The sequence below is a fragment of the Doryrhamphus excisus genome, chromosome 3 (assembly GCF_030265055.1).
Source record: "Doryrhamphus excisus isolate RoL2022-K1 chromosome 3, RoL_Dexc_1.0, whole genome shotgun sequence".
Lineage (NCBI taxonomy): Eukaryota > Metazoa > Chordata > Actinopteri > Syngnathiformes > Syngnathidae > Doryrhamphus > Doryrhamphus excisus.
In genome coordinates this window covers 11,518,548-11,539,690 of record NC_080468.1, presented here as the reverse complement: position 1 = coordinate 11,539,690, position 21,143 = coordinate 11,518,548, and the positions used below count along the sequence as shown (strand labels likewise).

The 21,143-nt window shown below is 38.7% G+C and overlaps 1 protein-coding gene across 5 annotated transcripts in view; it reads left to right on the top strand.

Moving 5' to 3' along the window:
* Window positions 1-21,143, top strand: part of sgip1b (SH3GL interacting endocytic adaptor 1b) — a 49,184-nt gene that overhangs the window by 14,310 nt on the left and 13,731 nt on the right. The window contains exons 1-6 of one of the 5 annotated variants that reach the window (XM_058066661.1): window positions 11,781-12,317; window positions 14,161-15,342; window positions 17,544-17,607; window positions 18,227-18,272; window positions 19,510-19,566; window positions 20,340-20,397. In XM_058066661.1, the coding sequence (XP_057922644.1) occupies window positions 15,333-15,342; window positions 17,544-17,607; window positions 18,227-18,272; window positions 19,510-19,566; window positions 20,340-20,397 (235 nt within the window). In that variant the 5' untranslated portion in view covers window positions 11,781-12,317; window positions 14,161-15,332. Of the gene's footprint in view, window positions 1-11,779; window positions 12,318-14,160; window positions 15,343-17,543; window positions 17,608-18,226; window positions 18,273-19,509; window positions 19,567-20,339; window positions 20,398-21,143 lie in introns of those variants that run through there. The other 4 variants (XM_058066664.1, XM_058066665.1, XM_058066662.1 and 1 more) reach the window with 4 other exon arrangements.

Sequence of the window (21,143 nt, the reverse complement as noted above, 5' to 3'; positions counted from 1 at the left end):
GTGGTGTTGTGGGTGTGGGTTGCTTACAGAATTGTGGTTCTACTGACCCTCTGAAAAGGTCAGTTGCAAGGCATGAGAGGAGAGGAGCTGCCTAAATGGTTCTTTTCTACCCTTTTCTCCCCCCCTGGCCAGGGCAGAGACTCTGTATGGTTATTTATGAGCGTGTGGGAGAGCGACGAGAGGGTCTGGCAATGAAACCCACCCGCTTCTTTGTTGCCAGGACTGGGCTGGGCTAAGGTGCCTGTCATTGGTTCTATCATATATTTACATGCACACGCTCTCTCAATTCCTCAGCCACTATTAGGGACCCCTCCCATAGCCGCAAGGGCAGAGGAGAGGGCTGTGTTGCGAGGCAGATTTGGAGAGTGAGGTGTGCTTGGCATAAAAGCTGTCAGCAGTTTGATAGATGCCACTCAGGCAGGAACGCCAGGGAACTTCCAGAAGATGGATACTGCTGACATCATTGAAAACGTACAGCTCAAGCTCCATTTTTGTACACCCCAGTTTGCGTGTGATTATTTTTTTTAATCCGAAACTTTCTAAATTTATATTTTGCCTCAGTTTTTGTAGACTTTTGTGGTTTTTGGCTGGCGTCCATACCCCGCCTCTCACCCGAAGTTAGCTGGGGATAGGCGGCATAGAAAATGGATGGATGGAAAAATGCTCTCAAAAATTGTAGCTGAATCAATTTTTACCATAAGAAATAAAGTAAATTGGTTAGCGCACAGGCCTCACAGCTAGGAGACCCGACTTCAATTCCACCCTCTGTGTGGAGTTTGCATGTTCTTCCCGTGCATGCGTGGGTTTTCTCCGGGGACTCCGGTTTCCTCCCACATTCCAAAAACATGCTAGGTTAATTGGTGACTCCAAATTGCCCATAGGTATGAATGTGAGTGTGAATGGTTGTTTGTCTATATGTGCCCTGTGATTGGCTGGCGACAAGTCCAAGGTGTACCGTTGTGGCGTAACGGTATTAGTTAGCAAAGAACTGGATCCAACCACTGATGACATCATCGGTTCCTGTTTGCATGTGTTAAAAAGTAAATAGGCTGCTCACAAGGATGAGAGCGGTAAAAAATACATTAATACATTAAAAATACATTAACTCATTAAATCACAACCATTTTTCAAAAGACAATCCCTTCAGTACTTCAGACATTTTAGGCAATTTTGACTCACACACCAAATAGTGTGTTGTATGACTGTATAAACATGGAACCAAAAGAGAGAGTTTGTTTTTACCTTTTTCCATTCTTTAGTAATCAACAGTAGAACATAGGTAAGTTTCAAGAAAATATCAGTTCCCCACTAAAAAAGAGAGAAAACCAGATACTTTTCAACACTTGTTTTTTGCTTTTGTGACAGTTCAAATATTTTTAGCAACTACACCACAACATAAACAATACAAAGAAAGGTTGTTTTCCATCAAAATAAAGATTTATTTACATATATTACATACATATTAATTTACTCATATTTACACCATGAACTATTTACAATTTTCACATCTGGATGCATGTGCATGTGCATTACAATTTTTTTTACAATGCATAACCTTCTGCACGCTACACTCCTCCAGGTGCTTCCACTTCCACCTTGCTATCATTTATGTTTATTCTATTGAAATTCATATGCCGAGCTCTTATCAAAAGCAGTTTTGCCACCTTGTGGCCGTTTTAATTGCTTAAAACTGCTGGAAAAGTGACCTCCATTAGTGTGCAATTGCATCATTACCTCTTTTTAACTCTTGCGCAAAAAATACGTATAAATATGTTTTTAAGATGGGGCGTCCCGGTTTATAAAAACGTATAAATGCGTGTTTGGTATTGAATGGGTTATTAATACAGGTAGTGTATTTATATGGTACGCTATCGAAAAACATGCTAACGCTGACCAAGGTTCCACTGTCGTTCGTTTGCCCTGTACTATATAGTTTATTGAGTTTGACTGTTAAAATAACTCGCCATGGGGCCCAAAAAAAAGTAATTTGATAAAGACAATGATAAGCACCGTTTGTTGTTTTCTACATGTAAAATTAACAAAAGCTGAGGTACCACTGTACTGTACATTTGAAAGTTACTAATTGTTATTATTTCGATGTATTTAAAGCAACTACTAAACGTATATTTTTACAGTAATTTGAAAGTATGCATGAACAAAGCAGAAGACGACTGTCCCAGAAATGTGTCTGTTCACACCACTGCTACGCTCCGCCAGTGTAACACACACCACTTTTTTTTTTCCCTCCCTCCCTTGACAAAAGTTAAATTAAGCTTGAATTTCTCGCCGGAGTCAAATGGTCATGATGTCATGGTTTGAGGACAGAATGACTCGGTTTGTCTGTCGACTGAGAAGGCCTATTCTTGCATGTTTGGGTGGGAGCACGCATATAATTGCAGTGCGGGATAGCGTGAGGGGATGGGGGCGGGCGGGAGGGAGCCAGTTAGCACGCAACATGAGTTTTGGCCCACAGTTGCCTGGTGTGGGTGCCAAACTTGTCCAGAGAGCTGATGTGTGTATCGTTGCGCCAGGCTAGTTGTGCTCTCTTTAGAAGCTTGTGCTGTTCCAAGACACATCTTTCATTTGCACATGCTGAATAGCTTAAGGGAGCCCAAGGCCATTTCGACAAGGGACAGATCTCGCTTTTTCGGGAGGTTGCTTGGCTCTATGCATGTGTGTGTGTGTGTGTGCTTTGCAAAAATCTTCAGAATGTCCATTTCCAGTAAGATTCGTCACAGTGTTTGCTCTCAAGTTAGTCGCGAGGCAGCAACCAAACCGCGGTGCGCGTGTTGCTGCCATTTTCAGGATTACACTGATCCAAAAATCTGACAGTAAAAAAGAAGAGAATGGAAAGCTTTGTCTGCCTTTTCATATCCTCTCAGTGGGAGGTAGAAAGGCAAGACCTTCAGACCAGAGTGGTGGTGGTGGGTGTTTGGGGAGTGGGGGTGGGGGGGAGCTCTCAACTGCCAACCAGATGGGCCACCAAGCCGTGTGTATTTAGAGAGATCATATGGGATAACCTCGCAAAGACAGATTGACATTTTGCTGACAAAACAAACCACCGCTGTCCTGCACGCACGTAGCGCCCTTTCCACACATGCGCCCTCATGTACGGCCATGCAAATACTTTAAGTGGTGTTTGCTTACATAGGTCTTAAGGAAGTTATTTCGGCATGTGTTAAGTACGTGCCGGTGGAGCCATAACAATAAGAGGATAGAACAAAGATTCCCGCTCAACAATAGCAGCACTGGTGACCTGCGTAAAAGGAGACAACCTTGAGCGAGTCATCTCATCTTTTGCCTTGCCTTGGGATTTACCTTGGTGCTTAAAGGCCAGGTTGCAATGTATGTCCCAGAAGGTTAAGAAGTCATCATTTGTTTGGGTACAAGCGATGACCTTCGCACCTTTGCCGTTTTCATGTCAAATACAGAGTCCAAAGATTTTTTTATTTATTAAAAAATATATAATTTAACAAGAAAACTGTGAAAAAAATCTGCAAAAATTGAAAAATCAACTGTAATTTTACAAGAATTAAGTGAACATATTAAAGCCAGAGGCCACACAGGAGATCGGGAAGATGTGGGTTCGATTCTCCGCTTTGGCATCTCTGTGTGGAGTTTCCATGTTCTCCTTGTGCATGTGTGGGTATTCTCCGGGTACTCCGGTTTCTTCCCACATTCCTGAAACATGCATGTTAGGTTCATCGCCATGTTTTTTGTCTCGTACAGTGGTTCGTGTACCCCCTACTTATATTGAATTACAAGTGATATATAGTATTCTGGTCACTAGGTGGCAGTAATAACGCAAAACATTGAGACATTACCTTATATTACATTACTTTACCACTGCATGAAGACATGAAGTCAACCATGGCATGTCCGACATGATCAAGTGAAAAAAAAGTTACCCTCCCAACCCGTGTGGAAGTGGTAAGTTTTTAGCTTCTTGAGTTTATTCATTCATTCATTTTCTACCGCTTATCCTCACGAGGGTCGCAGGGGGGGGCTTGCTGGAGCCTATCCCAGCTGTCTTCGGGCAAAAGGCGGGGTTACACCCTGGACTGGTCGCCAGCCAATCACAGGGCACATATAGACAAACAACCATTCACGCTCACATTCATACCTATGGACAATTTGGAGTCGCCAATTAACCTAGCATGTTTTTGGAATGTGGGAGGAAACCGGAGTACCCGGAGAAAACCCACGCATGCACGGGGAGAACATGCAAACTCCACACAGAGATGGCCGAGGGTGGGATCGAACCCGGGTCTCCTAGCTGTGAGGTCTGCGTGCTAACTCGACCGCCAGGCAGCCCTTTCTTGAGTTTGGAAGATGTCAATTTGAGGCTAAGTGGTTAGCTTGCTAGCTAACAGCCGTCTTGAGTCTCTGCAGCATAAGAGTTGCAATGCGGTTGAAACAATGACTAGTAGGAGTGTAAAGGTGACTATAGGGGTGTTATTTTATGTCTCCAGAGCTCTAATAATGTTAAAACCGTATTTAGAAAGTCATAAACAGGTTTTCTATGCTCTAACTATAAAAATTATCCAATTCATTAACACTGAATTGTATATTATGGACATTCAATTTCAATTTCATTCAAATTCAGAAATTTGGACACCCTTGCTCGATCCCTTTCAGCTGTTTAGCCAAAATATGTCACTCAAAAAGTCCCTGACATAAATGAAGAAACATGCAAATATAAAAAAGTAAAATAAACAATATCCCATATCTCTAATCCACTTCAATACACTCACTACTCCCACTCACTTTATTTATATAATTAATACAACTTGTACCAGAATATGTTCTGTTCCAAAAATACTGATTACATTTGTTTTCATAATACAACACTATCACCACACTAATTTCTGGCAGCCTTTACGCCATGCGGACAATATGAGATTTAGTTTAAGTCAACAATGTAAAACTGATGACTGCACAGGCTGACATGATCACGGTGACCCCCCCCCCCCCCCCCACCGCCACCCCACCAGAAAAAATGATGCCCAAGGCTGCTTACCTACTCTCTTTCCTTTAACCTACTTAGCTACTTCACTCAAGTTTCATTTAAACTTATTTAATCATACTTTAATGATAAGTATTAAAATAATAGATTTTGTATAGAATGATCTGGCTAAATTTATGATTATTTTATGATTATTTTACAATGGTAACTCAGTTTTTGTTATTCATTTGTTTCAAAGAATCAGTGGAAAACCAAATCGTATGAAAACCCGAACTGATTTTTTCCCATAAGAAATAACGTAAATCCAATGAATCCCAATAACACACAATTTGGAGTGTGTGAATTTGGAGTCGCCAATTAACCTAGCATGTTTTTGGAATGTGGGAGGAAACTGGAGTACCCGGAGAAAACCCATGCATGCACGGGGAGAAAATGCAAACTCCACACAAAGATGGCCGAGGGTGGAATTGAACCCTGGTCTCCTAGCTGTGAGATCTGCGCGCTAACCACAAAATTAAAGTTAGCTATAGGGGTGTTATTTCATGTCTATGGGGCTCTAATGATGGTAAAAAAAAATTATTTCGAAGATCAGGTTTCCATTTATTGAATCCTACTTTGTGGAACGTCACTTATTAAGTCTGTAACGAGTACTCTTGGTACATCATTTACAAGCACCATCACTTCATGATACAATACTGCATTACTACAACTTTCTTGGCTTTGTAGCTTTTTTTTAGTCTATTTATTTATTTTATGCAAGAATGGGCGTTATCTTCAAAAATAAACAAAACGTGTGTGAGGAGCTATCTCATTGATTATACTACACTGTCCCATTTGTGATGTCCTTGCATGCACATTATGTACCTTGGGCTTTGACTTTGTAGATTATTCCACCTTGTTTTGGTTATACTTCAGTACGTGACAAAAAATTAAATTAAAAAAAAAAAAAAAACTTAAACTATATTAGGAAAGCAGGAAGTGAACAAATGTAAATGTACTGATTGTAAGTACCAGATGGAGGGGTAGGATTTAATAAGCTTTGCTTCTTCCTACTCCTTTTGGACGTGTGGAACTGTGAACTGATTATGTAAATAAAATAAAATAAAATAAAATAAAATAAAATAAAATAAAATAAAATAAAATAAAATAAAATAAAATAAAATAAAATAAAATAAAATAAAATAAAATAAAATAAAATAAAATAAAATAAAATAAAATAAAATAAAATAAAATAAAATAAAATAAAATAAAATAAAATATATTAGGAAAGCAGGAAGTGAACAAATGTAACAGTTACTGATTGTAAAAGTACCAGATGGAGGGGTAGGATTTAATAAGCTTTGCTTCTTCCTACTCCTTTTGGACATGTGGAACTGTGAACTGATTATGTGATGCATTCAATTGTAATCTGATGCACATTCAAATGAAATAAAACCATTACCATTGCCATTACCATATCTAATGTGCAAGATGGTGTCCAGAGTCATAATTGCATGACTATAGTTGCACCCGTGCGTGATGTCATGCCTTCAAAAGTGCACAAGTCAAAACGAGCAGTACTTCATGTGTCAAGCGTGGGCGAGCATGGCACGAATGGAACCAAGTGAACTTTGACTATGTCCTAACGGAATTTGGTGGATTATTTGGCATCTCAAATGCACCTTGTTGCCACGTTCATCCTGTAAAGCCCCCCGGAGTCGGGACAAAGATGAGCTTATTGGATGGGTTCAATCTTGTTTGGCAATCTAACGAGGATAAAGGATGGCGCTTGAAGGTCAAAGGCCTCTTAAGCTTATATGACCACCTACCTTTTGATAATTATGCCTGTCAGAAAGGGTTAGTTTTTGTCAGAGCTGCAAATGTCAAAAGGTAAACAGGTCACTAACAGCCTGTGTGTGGGCTTTAAGCGACGTAGTAGTGTAATAGGATGTTCTGGGAGATGCACAGCCTGCCAGATAAACAAGCAGACAGGCTGCAAAGCAAACAGTTGTGACAATGGAATCCTCAACGTCACATGCAAGAAGGTACTCCAACGTCACTGGCGGAGGCCTTCATCATGCTCCAATTTCTGCTGCCCTCCAAGATGCTTCAGTGTGCTATTTTGGTAATGCTTTGGGGCTTTTGTGTCTGGTGATCCAGCTTGGTACTCTTTCCCTTCCTTTTCCTTTTCCCTCCCTGACTTTCTCGCCCACATTACCAACCCTTGCTTTTCCATGGCCTCTCATTCCAGAGAGCTCTGCGAACCAAATAAATGAACGACAGCATCCGGAAATAGGCAGTGCAGCCGGAGATGGTGAGCAGCACAATCCCTTGATTAATGTTGGCAGAAGGCTTGTAAAAAAGAGCAAAATAGTATTGCAGTCATTCACACTTCAGACATATGTGCTTTGGCGCGTACTTTTAATCTCATGTGTCGCTGGAAAAAGTATTTAAAACATGTCGGTTTTACCTCAGACTCAGATACTGCACATGTGTTCTCATAAAGCTGCATTAGGATAAACTGCTCAACGTGGTACACTCTAAAAAGTAATTCAGAGTATCTGTTGACACCACTTGATTTAATACATAAATGCAATGTAAAAAATGTAATTAATTGATTTAAATAAACTTTCTAAGTTGCTAACTTTATTTTTTAAGTTATGTTCAAATCATGATGTTGGCTATTACATGAACTTAATTTAGCATGTCATATACACTCAAATTTTATTGTTGGGAAGCTTAAAACAAAATTCAAGTTGCCGTGACTTAATAAAATTAGCTTGGTAACATAATATATATACACACACACACACACACACACACACATATATATATATAAAGTTAATTAAGTAGACAACAAACTAAACTACTTTGAATAAAATGATGAAGTCAGTTGACGTAACATATTTCTTTGAGTTACGAACTTAAACTTGTCCCTATGACAACAATTATTCAGTAAGCATTACTTAAAATGAGCTTTGAGTGAAGAGGAAAAGCTAATTTGTGCAATGCCATATTGTTTGTTGGTTCAAAGCAATTTCAAATTAAGTTGTCATAACTAAGAAAGACTAATAGAAATTGCTGCGTTGATTTTTTTTGTTGAGGCTAAACATTTATTTTTTTTGAGTGGTAGTAAAGGTTGACTTATCTTTAGCCTGCAAGGTCAAAGTGCATTATTAAAAGTGGGACAGATGTCTGGGAGCATGGTTGGTGTAGATGAGTGGAGCACAAGGCGCTGGGTAAATGTTGTCAGGGTATGCAGGGAGGGATTGCCACGATAAGAGTTGTGCCAGCAGGTTAAAAGCAGGGGTCAACTCTATAAGCGGGCGGTTGTCTGGAGACTTGTCCGCTGCTGCCAATCACAATCATACTCCGGCATGACTGATGACATGTCGGCAGTATAGCTTCAGTCGCTTTAGTCGTATACACTAAAGAATGTTGCTCCTCTTTTGCTTTTGTCTGAGCTTAAATCTAAAAAAACAAAAAACAAAAACGCAGCACGCCCAAACCCAAGACAACGTTTGCTGCCAGCATTATCGTTATTTTGACAGACTAAACGTGCTCTTGTAGATTGAGCAAATAACCTCGAAAGGCATCTTCTGACAGATCTGTGAATTGTGTTTCACTTGGTGCCTATTAAATGACCCTGCTCACTTTTTAAGCCTGCGTGAGTACATCTCACTATTACAGTCAGTAACATGAGATGGCGAACCACAACACCGCTAAATCAGTAAAATGGAAGCCCGGAGTCACTGTAATTTGGGAGGGAGCTGGTTAACCACTCCTCATAATGGATGGTGTTTCTGTTTTAGCCCAAGGCGTCGGAGCTGAGGTCATATGCAAACAAGGCAGATCCTCGGTTGCTGATTTTAATGCAGTGTAAATGATGTTGTGTTTGATCAGGGACCGTGATATCCAAGAAGCCTCAATTTTCATCATGGATCTCAAATAACTTATATAAGGATCTCTGTCCCTTGATAGGGATTCTATCATTTAAATCTATTTGAAAATATATTTTTAAAAGGCCCGAGCTACTTGGCTAGTCCCTAATGTACCACAAGGAAACAGCCTAGATTTTCTTCTCTAATTTGCATAATAAAATATGAGCTGGACTGTATTCCCTCATGCCTAAAAAAAACATTACAACTACATTCAAATTATTCCACTAGTGCAGCCATGAAACTCTTAATGATACATCTATCCATATTTTATACCGCCTGTCCTCATTAGAGTCACAGGGGAGCCGGAGCCTGTCCCTGCTGACTTCGGGTGAGAGGCGGGGCACGGTCTGCACCGGTGGTGAGTCAATCACAGGGCACATATGGATAAACAATTCATACATGGAAGATTTTGACTCTCAGATTAACCTAACATGCATGTTTTGGGGGAGAACATGCAAACAACACACAGAGATTTTTCTGTCAGGCAGATGTGCTAATCGCTAGTACACTTTGTTTAAGATGTGTACAATAGTGTGAAGTTGTTTATTATTATGGGAGAAAAAAAATCCAAAACTACAGTAATGACTTATTTCAGAAAAGAACATCATACCAACAGTAAAATATGGTGGTGGTAGTGTGATGGTCTGGGGCTGTTTTGCTGCTTCAGGACCTGGAATGCAGTAAAGTTAATGAAAAAGTCAAATATTTATTACCTGTGAATGCATAATTCATACAATTCACACGTCATCCAATACAATGATCGAGAACTATTTTCACTTATAAACAAGTTACATTAGAATTTTGAGAATTGCTGTCAGTTATTTATATTTTATCATAGAATATGTAAACTAAACTGAACTTGTATTTACTTACATTTTTCAGATTGTCTACCATTTTATAAATTTTCCCATGTTTTATGTTACAGCATTATTTCAAAATGAAATAAATGTATTTTTGTCCTCAAGATTATACACATAACACTCTGTAATATTTGCATAAAAAAAGATTTTAAAAAAATGTTTGGACATGTATTTATATATTTTAAAAAATGAATGAATTGCATGTGCATAAGTATTCACATTCACAATATTTTTGTCGTTCTTAAAGTTTGTTCATTCCCATGACGGAGTATCACGGCTAGATTAACAAAAAATATTAAGATAAGATTTACAAAATAAGGACATTTTTCTCATAAATTCATGATAACAAATGTGCAAGAAAAAAGTTGTAAATTTGACAAGAAAAGGAGTTGTGAATTTACGAGAAATAATAATACATTTACTACTTTTTTCTCATCAATTTAAAACCGCTGTAAATTTAAAAAAATTCAAAAGTAAAGCCTTTTTTCTCATAAATTTCTGTTTTTTTTCTTGTAAATTTATGAACAAAAAAATATATTTAAAAAATACCTTTTTTCTCCAAAATTTATGATTTTATTCATGTAAACTTACGAGGAAAATAAATACTTTTTTCTCGTTAAAAAGGCCATAATATTACGCAAATAAAGTTGTAATATTTTGTGTTATGGTGTCATACAAGGGAAAATAGAGCTCTTCAGGAAGAAAGGAAACTTTGGTTTTGCTTCGGGCACGCTTTTATTTATAATGTGGCAGCAAAACAGTTGGGCACAAACAGATAAGCCCCATCCACATGCCAGAGGCCAAAGGTCACACAAGTCCCCCCCATACATCCCAATCCACCCTCAACACATTTGGGATGTACAGTAACACCAACATTTCATGATGAATGACAACCGGATCGCAAGTTGGATTGTTAAGGTAAAATGATATTGTCATCATTGTTTAACTGGTAATTGCATTCCTGCATTTTGGTGCGTTTGTTGTTTCTGGGTCATCTGAACACATCCTTCTGTTTATTGTGAATGTCCCTTTAAAGGATTACATCATCTTTTTAGCTCCTGTTTCTCCTTACCACAGTTCTCCTTGTTCAGCCTTTTCTGCCCAGAGACAATTGGTTCATTCACCAGGGTGTAACACTGCCACCTCCTGATCCACCTGCAAACCTGACACAGACTATACAAACAAGATGTATATTTTTTTGTCTAAGTTTAAGTCTCACACTACAGTTATGTTTTAACAGTCACGTGTTATTGCTGAATATTATATGCAAGATATTTGAAAAGCATGGACACAGTGAATTGCCTGGAGGGTGGGCTAAATGTGTTTAGTCAGTGTTTATGCGCCATCTAGTGGCAGAAGGTAATATTCCACCTCTTATAGTCTAACATTATGTGTCAGAACCAAATGGGGCAATCAAAATATGAAATATATATACTCAAACCAAGTTATGCAGCTTATTGTTTTTTAAATACCTTATACGACTTCTATGAGTGTGTGTGTGTGGTTGTGTGTCAATATTTCTTTGTGCTGCCAATACAGGCTAAGCTGACATTCACGGGTCTGTAGCTTTAAGAGACACACTTAATGCCTCTTTGTTATCTCCTTCATGTAAAATAAAACCTTTCAGCGCAGTTCCGTTTTATTTGTAAAATGGTTTGCTTTCTAAAATCTGCAGCAAATATTGTGGAAAGCTGGATGTTTTTTTAATGTGGTTATTGTTGTCTTGCAGTCCAAATGAGTGTGTTTCTGCAAGAAGCTGAAGAGGTGACGTCATGGACAGAAAAGCAACAATGTGATTGGTCTTATCTTATCTGAGACCTAGCTTAGATTGTGATTGTGTTCTTCACACGGCTGATTATGAAGCAGTTGTTCCTCAATCGTTTCCTGCTCAGGTGTAAATGTGAATGGTTGTCTGTGCTCTGTGATTGACTTGACTGACAGTCCACTGTGTGCCCCGCCCCTTTGTCTAACATCGGCTGGGATTGGCTACAATTTACCTCGTGACCCGGAACGGAGATAACCCATAGAAAATGCATGGATAGATGTTGTCACTCAGCTTTTGTTCTTTCACTGTGACATTTTCTTAGTATTCTCATGGCCTTTCTGGGGAAATTGCAATTTCTTGGAGTGAGACAAAGATCAATTCCGATGTTATGGGGCGGCAGTCAGTTAGTCTGTAAGGACTTGGTTTTTGAGATGCTAAAAGACATGCTAGTCTGCTTTCTAGCTAGCTCAGGGGTGTTCAAACTTTTTCCACACAATGAAAAATCACTTTGAAGTTGTTTGGAGTTTTTAACTTGCGATATAGGTAAAAGAGCATATTATTAGCATTGTTATTAGCATTAGCATTGTCAGTATTTGCTCTTTTTCCCCCTCATTGTGAAATATTTCAACATTTTTAGAGAATAATATTCACACTAGTACGCGCACTAATACTAGTACTAGTACTAGTCACACTAATACTCAAAACTAGTGTAATTATCTGTCCATGCAGCAAGTAAATTTTACTTGGCAAGAAAGCTGAAATAAAAATTTCTAAAAATAAGCAGGACTACGGAAGCATCAAATATGGTAAAATCATTTTTTTTTTACAAAATGTTTAAAAATTGTTTATTCTAACGAAAAAAAATTCTTGTTCTAACGTGACATTATCGTGTTCAAACGAGAGATTTCTCATTTTGATGCCATAATATCATGTTCAAACGAAAGTTTTCCCGTTCTGATGCCATAATATCACGTTCAAACGAGAGTTTTCTCGTTCTGATGTCATCATATCACGTTCAAATGAGAGTTTTCTCGTTCTGATGTCATAATATCACGTTGAAACGAGAGTTTTCTCGTTCTAATGCCATAATATCATTTTCAAACTAGAGTTTTCTCGTTCTGATGTCATAATATCACGTTCAAACGAGAGTTTTCTCGTTCTGATGTCATAATATCACGTTCAAACTAGAGTTTTCTTGTTCTGATGTCATCATATCACGTTCAAACGAGAGTTTTCTCATTCTGATGTCATAATATCACGTTCAAACGAGACTTTTCTCGTCCGGTGCCATAATATCACATTCAAACAAGAGTTTTCTTGTTCGGATGCCATAATATCATGTTCAAATGCGAGTTTTCTCGTTCGGATGTCATAATATCACGTTCAAACGAGAGTTTTCTTGTTCTGATGCCATAATATCACGTTCAAACGAAAGTTTTCCCGTTCTGATGTCATAATATCACGTTCAAACGAGAGTTTTCTCATTCTGATGTCATAATATCACGTTCAAACGAGAGTTTTCTCGTTCGGATGTCATAATATCATGTTCAAACGAGAGTTTTCTTGTTCTGATGCCATAATATCACGTTCAAACGAAAGTTTTCCCGTTCTGATGTCATAATATCACGTTCAAACGAGAGTTTTCTCGTTCTGATGGCATATCACATTCAAACGAGAGTTTTCTCGTTCTGATGCCATAATATCATGTTCAAACGAAAGTTTTCCTGTTCTGATGTCACAATCTCACGTTCAAACGACAGTTTTCTCGTTCTGATGCCATAATATCACGTTCAAACGAGAGTTTTCTCGTTCTGATGCCATAATATCACATTCAAACGAAATGGTTTTCTCATTCTAACGTGATGATATAACATTCTAATGAGTTCATTCATTCATTTTCTACCGCTTATCCTCACGAGGGTCGCGGAGGGTGCTGGAGCCTATCCCAGCTGTCTTGGGGCGAGAGGCGGGGTACACCCTGGACTGGTCACCAGCCAATCACAGGCTAATGAGATAAGTTTCTAATAAAAACTATATATGTATCACGTTATAATGAGATAACTATAATAAAAACAAATTTTATCACATAACTGGAAAGTTATCTCGTCTATATGAGAAAATTATTATGGAAAATAAAGTATTATATTTATTATAAATTACATTTCTTACTGTTCCCATGATGCCTGCATGGAAAACTGCCATGTAAAAGACAATTTTAGTGTTACTCTTTCTAACGAGAGTTTTCTAATTCTAACATGATGATTTTCTAATAAAAAAGAGTATCACGTTATAATGAAAATAAATCAAATCAATGTGACCATCTTTTACCATGGCAGTTCTAAGAAAGTCAAATTTTCTCATTCTAACGAGAAAGTTGTACGTCCCAGTACATAAAAGCACTGTATGTAATTGTTGTGTCATTGTATTCATAAGGTTTCTCAGTAGGTGGCAGTGTCGAGCTACATACAGGCAACGGTAATCCTAGTGAGTTTTACATGGCAAGCTAGGGAGCTTGTTTGAATTAACTTTATTTCACACTGGTGATTTTACATTCATTCACTGTTTGTAACGTACACACAACCCTTAGTGTATGGGTGACACACCCAAACATAAGAGTAGTTTCTCACTAACCCCAGGCTCTCTTTTTAGGCGATTCACCTTGTTCCAATCTCCTTGACTAATCCTCACTGGCTGTGACTTTTGACCCCATCATGACATCTTATGTAAGAATCTTGTTAAGGAAATCACACGGGACATGCTTGTGCACTGTTACGACTGGCAGAGTAAGCTCATTAAGAGGTACCCCCGGCCACACTCACAGGTAACAACATCAGTTTCAAATATGTCTCCCAATTGCACAACATCTTCAGCTGCAATGTGTTTGTCTCATTTGGCGGACTGTCTTGTTTATTCTGTGTGTTTTCCTTTGTGGGATATAAACGCAAGAGTCGGAGGCCTGAGCTGTCCGCCTCGCTCTTTTCAGTGAGCTTGTGTTATGACTACAACTGACAGTGTGTACTTTGTGGTGATAGATGCACAGAGGCCCTGTGGCGCCAAACTAGTTTGTAATTTACCGCTGATTGCTGTCAATGTATAGTTCTTTTTTTTTTTTATTGCATGCATGTCGCCGTCATTGATATTGCTATTTTTATCATTCCCAGTAAGGATTATATGCATAGAACTAACAAACAAAGAAATAATTTAGCTTCATAAATGCTGTATTCTGCAGGTATAATACATGTGCATCCCTGTGTAATTTGCACGCAGTCAGCTGATGTAGCTGTTTGAAGGAAGCCAAAGGCATCAGGGGACAAGCAGCCATGTGACTGTGGATGCAGGGATTGGTTTAGTGCAGCTGTGACATCAGCAAAACCTCCCCTCTTACCGTTCCCTCCCCTCTCCTATCACCCTCGCAGTCTTCCTCCCTCTCCTTTCCGCTCTGCGTTTCTCCTTTGCATTTCCTCAGCATCCCTCCTTTCAGAAATGGCGTGTGTTGGTGCTGGCAGGGCGTCGGGGACCTAACATACACTGAGAGGACCCCCTTCATTCCAGGATTTGCTGAATACCCCCTCGAGTGGGTCTCTTTCTCTTACTGTCCTCCCCCAGCTGCTGCCTTTCAACCCCCCCTCCCTTCGCCTGTTCTCTCATCCCTGTACATGGGAGTTGGGCCTCTAGGGGAGGAGGGAGTCAACCTCTGTGCTTCGCCTGGGATCTGTGCACAATTAGCCATGCCCTGCCTGGGCATCTTCTGACCAACTGGAAGCATTTCCATTTCTGTCCTTCCACACACCAGCGGCAGTGTAGGATGAAAATCTGGAACCATGATGCAAGGTAATGATGTGTCCCTCACTCCGCACGTCCTCTCCTCTTGCCCTCTTGTGTCCTGCAGGGCCATCAAGCACCAAATTCATTGATGTAGTATGTCGTGCAGTGTGGACTTCTGGGACACCCGTGCTGTTGGGCATGACTTGCATGTCTGGTGTGTTGTGACAGGTTTACGACAAGCTACGGTATGTCCGATGAATGCAAAGGAGCGTGAGGTGTGGTTAAAAAAAAAAAGGTGCCTATAGCCGGTGTCCTGTCATCGAATGATGTATTACTGTTAATGTCTGCACATGATCATCTTTCACATTATGTGATTATAGAATTTTTAGATAAACTGAGAAGTGCCAACGTTGACCAATCATCCTTGAATTAGCCGGCAATCAATTACAAGACATTATAACGTCTAAATCTCATCAGCCTTTATGACAGATGCTGTCATTGCTAACATGGAAGTAGATGGCTGCTAAAATTAGCAAATGGCCTGCAGTCAGTCTCCTGTGATACTGTATGTACTTTGTGAGCTTGAGGGTATTCACTCAGCGTGCACGTGTCCTACACCTCTCATAGTCTTTGTTAGTGACACGCATCACTCCACACTAGGTGTTTTGTATAGGAGTGCAGCATCATTTTATATTTAATCTGAAAATATCATGAAAAATATATCATAAAGCACAAATGATCTACGTGAGATCACATCAGAGAGACAGTACCCCAAACATTTTAGTGGCAAAGTTGAAATATTAAAGAAAAGGGACTTTTTTTTAAAGTCATAATATCGTGAAAAAACAACAATAAAAAAATGGTTTGCAAAAAATGTTTGAATGTTATTATGATGATAATAAAGTCCAAATATTAGGGGAATTAAGTCATAATTACAGGAAGAACATTAACAAAATAATAACAACAACAGAGATGGGAAAAATAGCTGTAATTTTCCGAGAATAAAGTCAAAATATTACTAGGAAAAAAATCATATTTTAACAAGAAAAAAAGTTGTAATTTTCCATGAATAAAGTAGGATATATTAAATATATAATATAAATAATATAAAATATAAATAAATCTATAATATATAAATAATATATAAACATAAATAATATAACATTAAATTAAAGACAATTATATATTTTTATAAATGTAATATAATTACAAAAATAACAAAATAAAGTCATTTTGAAGAATAAGTTTGGTGAAAAAAAATAGTATTACGTCAACAAAGTCAGAATATTACAAACAAAATTCATGAAGATTATTAATCAAGAAAGTTTAAATATTTGCGGGAAAAATATGCTTTTTCACCTATATGTCAAAGCTGAGATGCAGTTTCTTCTTGAAACATATATAACTTCTTAGTATATCTAAAATATTTCCCCTGGAGTTTCCCCTTGTGGCACTAATAAAGGCATATCTTATCAAAGTAGCCCTTGCATCCTTTTATTTTTCACTATGTGGCCCTTGCCGGAACAACTTTGGACACCCCTGTTTTAGCCATACTTTAATGACAACATACAACCAAAATATCAATTAGTAGAGTGTTCCTGTTTCAGGGAGGTGGACAAATTCAGTTCCAAACTCTTGTGTTATACATATAGAGGATCTTTCGACCAGGCTTTTTTGCAGTAAGAGAGCAGCCAGCAGAGCAGAGACGGACGGGGTTTTCTCTACTGGTCTCATTCTGGGACCCATATTTTCCTGGGGTCATTGAGTAGTGACCCACTTTTAGCTGTAAAAGTATGCAAATGTATTTGTGTTTAAAAATAGCCTACAAAACACATGCAGGTCATGAAAAAAAAACAACAACACTCAATTACATGTGCAAAATGTGGATAATATGAAGCATGATATCGCTGTAGAAGTGGCTCCACCGTCATGCTGCTCTCCATTAAAAGTGAAGACTGACATAGGCCTGCTCTTGTGCTTCGTGAATCACTCTAATGAAGTGAACACATCCATCAACATTGGTGATTCGTTTCCGTCTCATAAGTGAATTGAATCTTTTTCCGATAGCTCAGTAATCAATCTGGGTGATCTCATACGGACTTATACAGACATACAGTTCCTTTTATCAGTAAACAAAGTGCACATATGTTTGTTTTTAGGTGATATTTACCTTGGAGTTTGTTTTAATGTCAGTCGAATTAAAAGTGTGGTGCTAAAACTTAATTCTCCATGACATTGTTTTCTCTTTCTGTCTCTCTTTGTGCTAGGACTGAAAAACCGAACCAGGAAAGCCTTGGGCTTACGGAAAAAAGACAAGGATACAGAGACAACGTAAGTTACCTTCGACCAATGGTGTCAATGGGGAAAAACACCAAGTGTTTATCTACTATGATGTGATTTTGCTGATTTTGTCTATACATACATGGTAATGGTTTTATTTCATTTGAACATGCATCAGATTACAATTGAATGCATCACATAATCAGTTCACAGTTCCACATGTCCAAAAGGAGTAGGAAGAAGCAAAGCTTATTAAATCCTACCCCTCCATCTGGTAATTTTACAATCAGTAACCGTTACATTTGTTCACTTCCTGCTTTCATAATATAGTTTAAGTATTTTTTTGTCTTTTTTTTTTGTCATCCATGTATCCAAAGTATATATTTTGTTGGCTATAGTTTTATGCTTCAGAATTTGTGGCCAGAGGCATTCCCTTCTCGCCATCTGCCTGTACGTGCCGTTCTTGTAAACACACTACTCCAGGAACGCCCGGAGGGAATGGCCACAAATCTGGCACAAATGTCCACTTGGACTCCAGGATGAACTGATTAGAATGTAGTGGTCAAACTTTGAAATGTCACTATGACATTACATATCATTACAATGCATAGTGTGTTTAGTTATGATTCACTGGTGAAGTGTAACTGATAATACGTGTCATCGGAAACAGGAGCTCACCTGACAAAGAAGCAACTGGAAGTGGAAAGAAAGGAAACGTATGTATATTTTGGAATAGTTTTTACAATTTTGCCTCTCTTTTTAGCTATATTTGGTGTCCTATTCTTTTTTTAAATGACATTTGTGGTGCCCTCTGTGTGAAGCCTGGCTTATTCTCAGTGTACTTGCTCCTCCCCCTGCTATACCCTCAGACGGTATAGCAAGCCATGGAAGTGTTGTGCAGTGAAATCTGTGGTAGTAGTAGTAGTTCTTGTCTGGAAGTGATATACCATCAATTCCGGTGTATAATCCTTACCTACTAAATTTAGAGGAAAAAACAGACAACATATATACATATGTACATATATAAGCCACAATATACTACATATATAAGCCACAGTGGTGGATAAGACAGACATGTCCACGTCATATAATTGCATTTTGAGTGCACAACGATCTTGTCAACACATTGGAAATCACAGGTCAGTATGTATATAACAGTATAAGAGTCTGACAGTGACACACCAACTTAACATTCAATAGGTATACCAGATAAACATACACATATGTACAAATATGAGTTTGAAATTTTTATTTTAGTTTTCCCATCATGCATTTTGTTTGAACAAAGCATTTTATTGAAGGACAAACCAGCATAGAAAATGGTGCTGCACTGTTAGCTCTGTTCACCAGAGGGAACCAACCATAGGAGTCCAGAGGGAGACTGACGTCATTGCAGCACCCCAAAGAATGCATTATGGGAAAATAAATGAGCTATTGTTTTCCATCTGAAACTCATATTGGCATGTGTTTTATATTCATATTTATTATATTTTTTATATTTATTTTAGATTTATCAGGCAGACATTTTGAGTGTTAAGTCGCTGTGTGATTAATTTTGTTTTATTTGTATGATGACACTGGCAGTCAGACCCTTATATTGTTAGACTGTATAATGACCTTCTGTGATGTCCAATGTCAAAGATTTCCTGTCAAAGAAAGCTAAATGAGCTTATACTTGTTGTTGTATGTTATGGATTGGCCAGAGACAGTGACATTTGATTGGCCCCCGTCCTATGTATTATACAAATGGATAGGGTTTTATGGGCAGTTAGTTGTCAAATACATTTTTTTAACTCAGTTTCTACTAAATTTTTGTGAGAACACATTGACCGACCGTTGTTTGTAGTGTTTATGAATACAATTCATTTTTTTCGATTATTTCTTCACTTTTATTATGTTTTATTTTTGACGCACTTGTATGATGTTGAGCTTGATTGTTGTCATTTTGCGCAGAAAAAGGCTAACGGAGCGCCAAATGGTTTCTATGGGGAGTTTGACTGGGACCGTTATGTAAGTATTTACTTACAACAGTGGAACCTCGGTTTTCCTCATTAATCAATTCCAAAAGGTCAGACAAAAAAACGAAACGTAGGACAACTGAATACATTTAACTCATAAGAAATAAGAATTGAACACCTCACCATTCATAGGCACACTGTGTGTAGTTAATGAGTTAATCATCATTCAAACCCGAGCGTATGAAAACCAAGGTTCCACTGTTGAACCGCTTGCACAGTTCTATTTCTTTGCATATGAGGCATGCAATTATTGGTTTTCACAAAGAACATTTACCATGTCAAGGAGTCTGTTCTCACAAGAATTTAGTAGGATGCCATTCAAAAGAAAGTACAATAATTCGATTTTTAGCATTTTTGTTAGCATTTTCATATGAACTGAGTATCTGCAGTGACGGGAAGTGCCTTGTTAAACTCCAAGAATCTGATACCAGGTCTGTCAGGCTCGGACTCTGTTGTGTAGCAAATCAGGTACTGTGTTTTCTGGACTATAAGTCGCCATCCATCCATCTTCTACCTCTTATTCGAGGTCTGTTAAACTCCAAGAATCTGATACCAGGTTTGTCAGGTTCGGACTCTGTTGTGTAGCAAATCTGGTACTGTGTTTTCTGGACTATAAGTCGCCATCCATCCATCTTCTACCTCTTATTCGAGGTCAGGTCGCAGTTTGCATTCATCTGTCCACATACATTTTGGACAGTGTCCTAGAAAAATCTTGTGAGAACAATTTAGGTGAAGCAAAACCATCCCATCCCTTGTCGTCTCCAGGCCTCGCCAGACGTTGATGAGGAAGGTTTCAGCCTCCGTCCCGGTGATGAAGGCGATGATATCCTTTTTGAGAGAAGTGGAAGCAGTCTCGTCCAAACTATTGACCTGCGTGGTGGAGTAATCACTGGATGAGTACTAAATCAATAGCCTGTTTGTGTCTCGCCACATCACCTGCTGCATCCCCGAAGTGGCCAAACGTACAGAAGACACAGAGGACATTACACTCAGATCGGCTCTCATCTCACCCAGCTACAGTTTCATTATTATTTCTGACCCGCGGTGAGTTTTTGCACCTGCAGGCGTTTACGGCTCTATGTGTGAATAATTGGATTCAGGGTGAGTTGGCTCTGAGGAGACCCCCCCCCACTTTCAAGCAGGAAGATGTAGCTGAGAAACACTGTCAGTTACCTCAGGTATGATATTGTTAACTGGGACACTGCAGACGTGCAGCAGATGTTTCACTCTCCTCTGCGGCAGATATTTGAGCTGCAAAAGTTTCAGCGTTAAGGTCGATATTAGTAACTGGAATTCGAACCGGACCATTTTTCAGAGTGTTTTCAGAGTGTTCCGAGTTCCGTTCCTAGACTGATGTAAATGGAGTTTTAGTGTAAGTCATACTGAATCAAGACCTATGAGAAAACCCACAAGTGTGCCAACCTACTGAGAATTGGGAAGAGGTCATTACTGAATATAACCATCTGCCCGAGCCACCTCAATGACTCCTCTCCGTGTGAAGTAGCAGCGGCTCTACTCCTTCCAGACGCTAGTATTCACAATCTTGTTCTTTTGGTCACAACCCAAAGC